Here is a 12,095-nt window from a genome sequence, read left to right on the forward strand (position 1 = left end):
GTGAGGAGATACCTGTGAGAAATCACCAAGAAGGTATGAGAGCTTTTTGAAATAAGATGACAACAGTTTTATTTTGCTGGAATTTAAAGAAAGAGAGAACAACATTTTCTAGGAGTATGGAATTCCCCATAAAGCTCCAGGATGCAGCCTGATGAGTAGAGTTTGAATTTTTGAATATGCACCCTTTGGGATGAAGTTTTTTTTTGTTTTTTTGTTTTTTTTTTTTTTTTTATGGCATGGGTCTTTCAAGTGTGGCTGAAAATTAAGATGGTAGAACAGATTTCTAGAGAAATTAGTAATTGATGTATTTCCTTCCAAAATGGTACAGATTTTTTTTAACCTATTGAAGTCTTCTTGATCTACCTAAATTTAGTTGATGCAGCTGTGTAAGGAACTTAATTGCCCATTAATTTGTCCTGAGATGTGGTAATAATGAGTAGCTGCCAAGATTTGTTTGGTATCAGCATTTAAAAGCTGTAATTTGGTTAGCAATGTATTGCCTCTGAGGATTGCTTTGTTCTCCTTCTTAACCATTCGCCCTACATACCAAAACACATCTAATTACTTTAAATAGTGTTCTTCATTTCACTGCCTGGAAAACCTGACAATTCACTGAAACATTCTCCACTGAGACTGGCTGTGAGACACACATGCTTTGGGTTTTCTTCTCCAGTTTAGAAATATGAATGACACTCTTTTTTTATCCCTTGTTTAAAAACTACAGATAATTTAGCGCATAACCATGAATAATTTATTACAATAGAAATATTAGCATAATTTCAATAAAAAAATCAAAGTTATTCCAAACCAGTAACTAAATATAAACATTTAAAAAAATAGCATCTCTTACAGCAAATGTTTTTATACAAAAAATTAATCACTAATTTACTTCTAACATGATGGACTTCTTGTACACCATGAAAATAACCATTAACTTCGTTTTTTTGACATTGTTAGCAAATAGCATTCTTTTATTATTAGTTGCTATTTATGTGTAATAGCAGATACAAAGATCCAGTAGAAAATACAGAAATTTTGCTTGTTATAAGCTAATTATTGCCAGCAGCTGGTACATAAGGAGTCCACACCCTTCTCAAAGGAAGTATTATGATATATCTTTAAATGCCAATGCACATCCATTCAAGAACTGGACTGGTTGTTATTTCTTACAAATAACTGATTTGGTCACACCACAGTGATGACTCTATAGGCAAATAAAGGGGCCATGAACTATGCAAAAGTATTTCTTTTTCTCTTTTTTACAGTCAACGTTTTCTTCAGTTATTCTTTGAACTGTGTAATTCAGAGTGAAAAGCAAGTTTTTGTTAAAGAACAAACTATAAAACCCCCTCCATCTTTAGTTTTTTTATTGTTTGTATTACTTGGTCTTAACTATTAAGATTTAGAAGCTTGAATCTGGTAAATAAAACCAAAGTATTATCTACATTAACTAAGAAGTAATGAAACCCTGTTAGTAGATTTTCTTGTCTGAAGCTTTTTGAACAGCAAAGAATTGCTGTGAATTTCATCACTCAAGCTGAAAAATACTCCAAATTGATAATGTGTACAATGTCATTATATTTTGAAGGCAAGTACATTTTTAGTGAAAATGTCCCTTTTGCTGGGTAATAGTGATGCCACTTAAATATATGACATATAAGCAGCAACCCTTTTGTGAAGGATGAGGTTTCTTTGACAGAACAATCTTCTATCCATCCAAACTGTCGTCTTCTACTAAACCTTCTGAACATTAGGAAACATATAGCCTGCTTCATGAGGAAGTTCTGCTTGGCATATAAATTTCAGCTGATTTAAACCAGTTTTTAAGTGCTGAAGTCATGGCATCCTCTGGCAAACTTTCTGGACTCACACTTAAAGATCCAAAGACTGGAAATGCTGCTTTCTGATGAGCTTGTCACCAACCACATGTCTGATTGCTGAACTTACTTACTTACAAAGAGGGTTGTAATGAGTAAACCATGGACTGTGCAAGCTTTTTTGTGACAGGAAGATCAGTGACCACAACTGAGGAACTACAGTACAGTTACCAAACTTCAAGGCCTCTGGTAGGTTAACATATTGTTAAACCTCTAATAGGGGTAAATAGTTTTTTTTAGAGAAGTCCAAACTCAAAAAAAGACATTCTGACATTTCTCACCCCTTGCCTACCACTCATCCCCTACCTAGTATTTTTGGAAGTAGTGCATGGATTGTAAAATGAATTTTGCACTTATAAAAGAATAAAAATTAACAGGACTGCTTTATTATTAATAAAGAACAATGCCTTCCCAGAAAATGAGGAAAAAATTTTGAAAAGCTTAAATGGGTTATAACTAATAGATGGCTGCATTAGGAAGAAGTATGGAAATAAGTAAAGCTCCTTCTTAATCCTCAAAATAATATAAAGCAAAGTGGAAATTTTTAATTGCATGCTCTGTTTTTCTCCTGCCTTTGAATACTTAATTCTATAACCTCATGTAACTTTTTAAGCCAGTAGCAACTGTTTTCAGGCCTCTAATGAATTTTATTTTTCTTAAACTCAGTCTTAGTTTTGTAATAAAAAAGTTACAGGCACATTCAGGGATTCACAATCCATTCAGGATTCCTTGAGAAGAAAAGCTGAGATGTATCAAGAATTGTATTTGCTAAAATTTTTGTGACATCTAATCAATGCTCATTGGCAGGTCATCAAAAGTGAAAAAATCTTGCATAAAATTTTATATGAAAAACTAAGCGTTAAACACTGTTTTCTTCATATTATGTCTCCAATGAAGATCCTTCATGTAGAGTATCTACAAGCTCACTTGGCAATAAATTATAAAAATATAAAGCCAGAAATATTAAGGCTATCACAAGATAATAGCAGAGTACCTGCCATTTCAGCAAGGATTGTCTTTTATCATCAAAAGAAAATTGCATTTGTAAACATGGCTTACAAAAACCATTCTTTTTTGCTAAAATTTCCCAGGAAGAGATGCTGCATAAAAGAAGGACCATGTTTTTCATTGCCTAACATATAATCACCACCAGGTTTCTGTCTGTTGTGCTAATTACTGACCATTTTCACTCATTACTGCCAACAGCTGACATAGAGAGGAGTGATCCACACTTAACAGGCCTCACAGACTAATTTCCAGAGGACTGCAGAAAAGTAGAGCTTTTTAGTAGACATGGGTGGGCTGAGTTTGCAATTCATGATACTTTGATGATAAACACTTCTTCAGTGTTTCACTGACTGAATAAAATGTTGTCCTCCTCATATGCCAGAGCTGGGTTTTCCATGCTCTCCAGCAGAGTGTGACTGGTTTCAGATTCACGGTGTGATGGTGATGGCTCTTTGGCAACAGTGGACATCAACTGACTCCAGGTGATGTTAGTGTTTTTGAAAGCATGCAGTAGGAAGATGCCAATGATGATGATGCAGAATCCACTCAGGGTTCCAATGATATCACCCAGTTCCATACTGCTCCACTCCTTGAACAAGATGATGGAGCACGTCACCACTGTGGTAGTGAAGCACACGTAGTAAATGGGTGTCACAAGGGATGTGTTGAACACATCCAGGGCTTTGTTGAGGTAGCTGATCTGAGTGCTGACTGAGAGCACCAAGATGCCCACCAGAATGTAAAGCAGGGGATGGCGATAGACTGGCTTCCTCTGCAGCATCTGCTTGATGGCAATGCCCAGACCCTTCACAGACGAGACGGAGAAGGCACCGATGAGAGAGCAAATTAAAACGTAGATCAGTATATTTGTCTGACCTCTCTTTGGAGCCACAGCAATGATCAGGACAAGGGCAACGACTGTCAGCAGAACAGCAAATGTAACAAACACTGTAAAAAAGAGGAAAGGGAAGAGTAATACACACAACACCAGACTATGCTCACGAACATGCTCAGTTGTTCAGTGTCCTGGACACTTCCCTATGAACTGCAGCATGTCTTCACTGCAATTGCATACAGACCTGGATCTTGCAGCTTTCTTTCCATCTCATCTAGTGAGGTGACCTCCTCCTCCTCTGGGGCATGAATAACCATGACTGTTGACCCCAAAATGCTCAGTACACAGCCCAGCTTTCCATGAATATTCAGCTTCTCATTTAAAAAATAGGATGACAATATAGCACTGTTCAGCAAAATAGAAATAAAATGTTCAGCTCCACCAGGCACAGAAGACATTCAAAATCTCTCTGTGTAGCATATCAGAAAACCTCTCTTGAATTTGGATATATGGTAAACCAGTCTGAAACAATCAAATTGTGAGGAGTTTTTCCAAGAAAGTTGGTCATGACCGAGAAGGTAAGGTTAGGTTTTAGGGAGTTTAGCAACCCTTATTGCTTCCTTCCAGGTTGTAAAAGGGTCCAAATTGCTAAGGAGCTTCTCATTCCTGATGCCTGGGTCAGGGTATGCACTCTCACTGTAGATTAACCACAAGAGCTGTTTATTTCTTCCAAAAATGGCTAAAAGCAGTTCATTTGCTATTACAACCAATGCACATGAGTGCTGGAAACTATTCCTTATCTCTCCCCAGGCTCTCCCACCCAGGCACACTTTCTGCCTGGCTTGCCAAGGGCTTCCCCCAAAACACAGAGAAGGCATGTCTCCCCCTTCAGAGATCAACCCCAGAATCTCCACGGGGTTGATTATTTAACCTAAGCACAATAACGTGGCCTAAAACACCACTCATAGGGCATGATTAGCCTGTTGGAGAACAACCTTGGGCACAGACACGGGCTTAATGGTGTGTGAACACACAAACAGTTACTCAACCCACTGATCAAAATACAGACCTTTTTTCACACAAGGGTAATGAGTTCACTGACATGAAGTTCTAACAACCCCTCTGTCTCATGAAAATTTGAATGATTGCTCTCCCTGTCAAAGATGAGAGCAATAAAACTCAAGCTGTTTTTGCACAGCAGCAGCCAGGCAGCCAGCTGATCTGCATTTACCAACACGCTGACCCCAGCACCACTGCAGGGACTCAGTTACATTGGTTTTGCTATGACAGAACAGCTGCAGTTTGAGCAGGTAGATCATTCCAAGTATCCTGGGCGGGGGGGCTTGTTTGGAGTTTTTTGTTTGGGTTATTTTTTGTTTTGTTTTTAATATGTGGCGCATATTGTTTTAAACACAGTGTTTCATATAATATACTCAGTTCTTAAAAATCAGTTTTACATTTAAATTACTATAATTTCATTTTGCTAAAAGATTGTTTCCTATAAAATTTTTGTATGCGCAGTCCATGTCCTTTCTGCTGCTATGATAGCCGCATTACTGTATGTGCTTAAGAACTTGGAAATTATTTTTTTCTTCATACATAGGAAACAATAAGTCTGTGAAGGACATTTATGTTTCAAAAGAACCACAAATTTTAATTGTGGATACAGAAGAAAGCTTAGATTTTCTTTGCCTTCTTTCCATAAAGATTTCAAAAAGATCAAACAAAATCAAAATATGTACTAATATGTGCCTTAATATGAAATTGCGCTCTGATCAATAGAAATGTTTTTGAAAACATTTTGTGAAGGAATGTTGTATTTTTATTTAAAGTTCAGGCACAGCCGAAGAACAGGATAACAGTTCTTTAAAAAGTTCCAGTTCTCTAGGAATAGATAAATTACCTTTTATCAGCAGTATACCTTGTTTATGCTGATAAGAATTACTTTGTGATCTAGGTGAAAAGCTAATGGGAAGGCATTCAGTGGCCTTTGCAACAAGACTTCTGATTCTATCTATCCAGATAACTCAGTTCTCAATAAGGAAAAATATATTTCCAGAAAGCAATGAAAAGCATTTTCTGCCCATCAATTGCTTTTCAGTTTTCTTATTAAAAATCTCTACTTTCAGCCAAAGCCAGTATTTTTTCCCTCATGCAGTGAGTGGTTTTTGGCAAGGCTTGCTCCCCATTGGTACTGACCTTATTAGAACACTCAGTGCACCCAAGGGGGTAACCAAGGTTGCAGGTGCAAAGGCATAGGCAGCAAAGTTTGCAGCTTCTCCTAATCCCACTGCAGAAGAAAGAACATTTGGATCAGTTTGGAGGAGAATATTAAAAGGCACGCTATTGTAAATATTTTGTATGACAACTATGACAGCAAATACAAACCAAAATCCTTTTTCTGCACTATATATATGCACATTTTCATTTCAAAATTAGCTGCACAACTAATAAATGCTGGAAGAAAGTAGAATACTCTTCTCCTAAGTACTCCTAGAATCTGGACAGATGCAATTCCATGGCATTTGACCAGATATTAAAGAAAAGATGGTTATTCTGCAGAGAGCTCTTAAGACCAAATGCAGTATTTGAAAGATGGCATATGAGAAGAGCTTGTCATGAATGTGATTGCAAGGACATTTCTTTTAAGTGAAGGGAATGAAAAATCAGACAACAAATCTATTTAAAACAATCTGCTTTTTGTAGATTTACATATAGGCTGAGAGGAAAGAGCTGACTTACTTGATAGCAGTCCAGCCCACCAAAGCCATTCCTTCAAATAAGAATATCCACCTTGTCCTGAAAGAGAAAAAATAACCTTATCTTAGAGGAAACAGATCACCTTACTGTAAGAAACAAAAAGTACAGCTTCACATTTGCACGTACAAAGTACAAAAAGAGCATGTTACCTAAATGCAAAAAGAAGAATATTTGATTTTGACTGACATTTTATTAACGACTCTACTGCTTTGTGACTTGGGCTTCTAAAAAATGCTATTTGACTAAATGTACACAGAGGTGAAGTTTCAAGCAAAAGTAAAATGTTTATAAAGATTTTTGGTGAGCTTAAGAGATGTTTCAAAATGCTTTTCCAGGTCAGATCCAATATATTCATACAGTCAACTGCAGTTTGACTCTCCTTTTACTTTAGGTTTGAAGAAATTAGAAAGAACAATGCCCCCGTGTGCATGACTTTTTTTTTTTTACATAAAACATAAGTATATCTTATATTCAGTATCGGTTTTTTCAAACAACCAAATTCTCTGGAATAATATTTTCCAATAAAGACAACAAACAAAAGAAAAACTGCTAATGCTATGTACTTAAATCCATGCAAAGCAAATTAAGACATTAGGGCAACTGTTCTTTTTCTAGCTGTTCATCTGTTGACTTTGATGAAGGGATAGTTGTACTAACTGTAGAAACTTGTGTAATAAATGTCATTTCTGCAACTCATTGCACTCACTTTAAAGAAGCTTAGCAAAACAAAAAAGGTAAACCAGCCTAAGACTTTCAATCTCAAATGAGGGGGAAGAAAAATTGAAAAAAAGAGGGAGAAGGGCAGTTTGGAGGATAAGACAAATAGAGAATTTTATTTTGGTAACTAATTGCTCTCAGTGAGGAACTAGCACCAGCTCACTAGATTTAATACCCACTGCATATCTCTTAGTCCTAAGAGTTCTGAAATCCCAGTCCCTGTAACCACACACAGAAATAATAGCATGTCTCCATCCCTTACCAAGACAGGACTTCTGATCACCATTAAAGTAGTTTTAAACATGTGATCTGTGACTTGAACCTTGATTTTGTCAAGTTAGAAGAGGTGTTTGTGTCCCCAGCTGGAGCAAGGATGGCACCATCACCTACCAGCTCGGGTGACTCCTTTGTCTGCCAGTTTCAAAAGTCCTTTCTTCTTCAGTATGAAACTAGAACCAATAAAGATACTGGAGCCTACAGCCAAAGCCAAGCCAATGTAGAGGTGGTATTTGCTTCCAGAAGGGAGGGAAATACTCCAATTTGTTTCATTGCCAGTCCCCTCCATAGAGGTGAGGAGAGGAGAGTGTGATTCAGACACGTTGGTGATCTGGCACCATGCCTGGCAGGAGTCAGGGCAAGAAAAAGAGAGCACAGCACCTGGGAGCAGAAAAAGAAGGACAAATGATTCTCAACACAGGCCCAGCTCTGGAAGAGCCCTGTTCCCACTCTGCTCAATCCTTTTCGTGTCTTTGCAGAGCACCTGTAATTTCTGACTGTGCAAATAACACACAAAACCCACACAATGTAGACGATGCTGCTGTGGGTCATTACCCACTCCTGTAGCTCACAGGTGATTACATTATTTTACATCCATGTTTTGCACTTCATTGGCTCATGCAATAAGGGGAATGCCGAGCAATGCAACAAAAAAATATTAGCTTCAGTTTAAAATTCAACTCAAAATCTTAAAAGCTAAACTGAAACCTGAAGATGAAAGAGCTCCTTTTTTTGTGCAGAGACCACAAACATATAGCCAAATCCATGATTTTGGACTTTGCCTGTTAAAGTAAGCCTGCTGCTCTTCAAGGCTTCTGGTTTTATATTGGTAGCTAAGATTGGAAAAACAAATGGAAAAAAAGGAAGGAAAAATCAAACAGAGAGAAAACTCTCACTGCATGTGGGTGCTAAGGCATTTTATAAAAACTGTTCAGTGAATACTGTGTGAGCCAAGTCTTATTTAACCAATCACAAAATTTTCAGGTGAAGGCCTCATTCCACCTCCCAGCAAATTTAATTTAACCTCAGAAAGCCCTGGGTGGAGGTAGATCACAGGCCACAGGGGACAGTTCCCCCAGCTATCCCTGCAACCCTGCTGGAGAGCTGTGTGATCCTGAGCAGGGACCAGAGGCTCACACTCAGCTAGCCAAGCATTATCAGTACCACTATGATGACAGTCTGTGGGAATGGCATCATTGTAATCAGCCTAGATTTGTTTCTAAAGGAAGAGCAGGTAGTGCATTTCCAAGAACAAAAGGAGTTGCTTTTTTCATGGGGAAGCAGGGGTCAGGCAGCAAAGCTGCTACAGGGCTTGGGCAGTCTAGGCTGATGTCTCAGTTTGTTACAGTGGAGTGCATCAGGCAGCCAGTGTGGATTACAGACTCTAGCCTGGAAAACTTTTAAGAACAATCTTTTTTGTAAAGAAGGCTTATTGTGAAGACATGTTAAAATATGAAACAATTTGCAGAAGTACAAAAGCTCAGTCCACCATGATACATAGGAAGCAGGAGTTGCAACAAATAGGTTTTTTTCCCATGGTTTCCCTGTAATTAAAATAATACATGAACAATTCATCCTAAAGAGTGACAGCATCAGTAATACACTCCCTTTTTTTCTTTTCTTTTCTTCTCCCCTTTCCTAACTGAAGAAATGGCACTTGGGGACTTGGTAGAAAAGGATGTGCCTCTGTGTTCGCATGTAAGCTCTGGAAATAAAAAATGTTATATCAAAAGTACTTCACTGAACAATTAACAAGAAGCAGACTTGGATAATTCATTTAATACAGTTTAACAAAGAATAGTTAAAATACATAAGGTCCTAAAAATATCCTATTTGCTGTTGGCAATGCTGGTATTAGCTCTGGGAGACAGAACCCTTTTCAAGTAAGGAACTAGAGTGAGTACCTGCTCCCTTTTTTCTCATTCTATATTATACAACATACTACAGGAAGTTATAATTTGATTTGCAGGCTGTGCAAACACACTTCCTTGTTTGCCAAGAGTGTTTCCATATAACAGAAGTTGTTTTGTATTGCTAAGTCAGACTTAATAAAATGTTCCCACAAGATAGGCACGTTCATATTCACCAGCTGAAGACTAAAATCTTAGAGAACTTAGATCCACATGCAGTTCCTGTTGCATAGTATGTAGGATAGATACTATTCTACACTCTTATCATTACTAGAAATTACAGTTGGATAATGTAAAAATACGGAATTAGCATTTGCACCTGAAAGTATTTTAAAATCCTAAACTATTAGCATAGTCTTAGAAGAAGAAAAATTTGCATATACTTGTTATGACATAATTAGTGAAGAATAAATCACAAAGCAAAATTACAGAAAAGTCCTTTAAGCATAACTATATTTTCTCTTTATAAACACATACCAGGGCAAGATAAAAATGCCCTGCTTGTGGCATGGGGGTTGGTTTAAATAGCCTTCAAAGGTCCCTTCCAATCCAAACTATTCTATTATTCTGTGAAAAAAAACAAGGGAGAGATGAATGAAATCCCTTAGCTCCCAATACCATACTGATGCCAAACCAGGATGGTGTGAGAAGCAGTAACATTCCTTGCCTTTAATGAAAAGAAAACATGAAGATAAACACTCCTGATAAGTATAGTCCTGCAGTTTCCTGCAACAGTAAGGAAACTGTAAGGCAGCTTTCTATCAGTGCATTGGGTTTCTACAGTGAAGAAAATAACAATTTTCTTCCCCCTTTTTGGTGACTGGTGTACTTTCATTTAGCTGGAGATGAATGGCAGGCTTATTTTGTTTCACGTGAAACAAAATGTTTTTCTATGTGTTCTAAAGGTTTTCATTCCTCAGCATACCTTACGACATCAGAAAAATTTAATCATGCCATTTGTACTAAGTCACCCAGTGACTGCCACAGGTTGTTTCTCTCCTTTCTGAATTACAATCTTTGCCCACATTCACAAAGAAATATTGGATTTATCACTGAGAAGAGTAATTTTGAATGCTTATGATCTCTGTTTATTGGGCTGAGCAGCTTCTCATGGTTAAAGAAAAAAAAGTCATTTGTTCCACTTGCATGAAAAGTGGCATGTAACTGCATTGCTCAAAGAACCACCTGAGAGACGGGAAGAGGAGGCTGATCCAGGAATTACTGTTATTTTATTACCCCTGTGAACAGTCTGAAGATCACTTGGAAAGGCTGAGGAAGATGATAAATCACTGAGGCTACCTGGCTTGCTCAGCACAGAGTTTCTGTAGCTAAGCTAGTTTCACCTCCTACTTCCAAATGTCAACAAACATGAACCTGTCAGCAGAACTCCTCCTAGCAAAAATAATCTCTCCCAGCTCTGACTCAAGACTGGCAGCAACAGGAAACCAGTCCGAGCCAAGGCAGCTGCTGGTGTAACTTCTGAATTTTTTATGATTCAGCTATTTTTTTTTCTTTTTTTTTCCCCTTAAACACCTAAATATTCTCTGTCTGAATTGGGTAGACCAGACACTCTGGTGCTATGCACTGCTTGTGACATGCATGACTTGCTGTCATTCTGCAGTTCAGGGCTGACTTGCCTTGGTTAGTGACAGCCAACTTGGCTCTTAACCTGCTACTGAAGATACTGGTCCTAAGTCATCTCAAAAACTAATTGCTTTGATTAGACAATAATTTAACCATTTCTAGCAGGCTCACGACTCAGCTCACCCCTGGCAGAAACATGAAATGCCTTTCTCGGTCACCCAGGAAATACCAAGCTCACCTTTGCCAAGGCGCAGCTCCTGGGGCCAAAAGTGGGTGTATCGAGAAGCAGCAAGGAATTCCTCCCTGGCACGCCTGGAGTGGAGACTCACCAAAAAGCACAAAACAAAGTTGACAAGATGTTTAACCCCAGGCAGCCTCGGCAGAAGCGCAGTAGCTTCCCCGGCGCCGGACCCACGCCACTCCTCGGAAAACAACGGGGTGCCGCCGGGGCGGAGGGAAATCTGACGGGGGCTCCGACACCGGGGAAACAGGAGGGCACGGCCGCGTCCCGAGCCCCGCCGACCCTCCGCGTCCCGAGCGATGCGCACGCCGAACAGACCGAGCCAGCCCCGCGCCCTCCCGCGGAGCCCCGGCCCCGCGGCCGCGCAGACACTGACCCGCAGGACAGGACGGGCAGACTCTGACCCGCACGGCAGGACGGACGGACGGGCGGGCAGACTCTGACCCGCACGGCAGGACGGACGGACGGGCAGCGCCACTCCGGGCCCCACGGCTGCCAGGATCCGCGGGCTCCGCCCGCCCGGGCGCGGCTCAGCGCACCTGGGCGCGCCCGCTCGCCGGCGGAGACGGAGGTGGCATCCCCTCCACTTGCGGGGGAAAGGGCGCGCAGGGCTCCAGGAGTGACCCCGAATGGGCTTTCTAGATCGTTATCGAGTCCCAGACCTAGGGAGTTCTGTGGCCCCACCTGAACACTGAATCCAAAGAAGAGCGCAGTCTCCTGAAGTACCTTGGCAGCATTTGCCTCTCCTGAAGTCTCTACAGATTTAGTTTCCTTCCCCTTCGCAGCTGGGAGAAGGGATGAGCAGTCTTGATGTGCAGCCACTTGTGTCTGTGACAAGCTGCCTGTGCTCGCTTTGGCCAGTGGGTCTGCGGGCAAGCAGAGGGATC

At 39.9% G+C, this 12,095-nt stretch overlaps 1 protein-coding gene across 1 annotated transcript; it reads right to left on the reverse strand.

Moving 5' to 3' along the window:
- Positions 1 to 1,034: 1,034 nt before the first annotated feature.
- Positions 1,035 to 11,786, reverse strand: NIPAL1 (NIPA like domain containing 1). The gene is given in 7 exon segments (XM_071432442.1): positions 1,035 to 3,833; positions 3,965 to 4,125; positions 5,920 to 6,010; positions 6,463 to 6,519; positions 7,588 to 7,854; positions 11,653 to 11,723; positions 11,725 to 11,786. Coding segments are annotated over 7 exon segments (1,314 nt in total). The 3' UTR covers positions 1,035 to 3,228.
- Between the last annotated feature and the right edge of the window lie 309 nt (positions 11,787 to 12,095).

Source organism: Agelaius tricolor, unplaced genomic scaffold (genome assembly GCF_023055355.1).
Source record: "Agelaius tricolor isolate 1412-34295 unplaced genomic scaffold, bAgeTri1.0.p SCAF_8, whole genome shotgun sequence".
NCBI classification, from domain to species: domain Eukaryota; kingdom Metazoa; phylum Chordata; class Aves; order Passeriformes; family Icteridae; genus Agelaius; species Agelaius tricolor.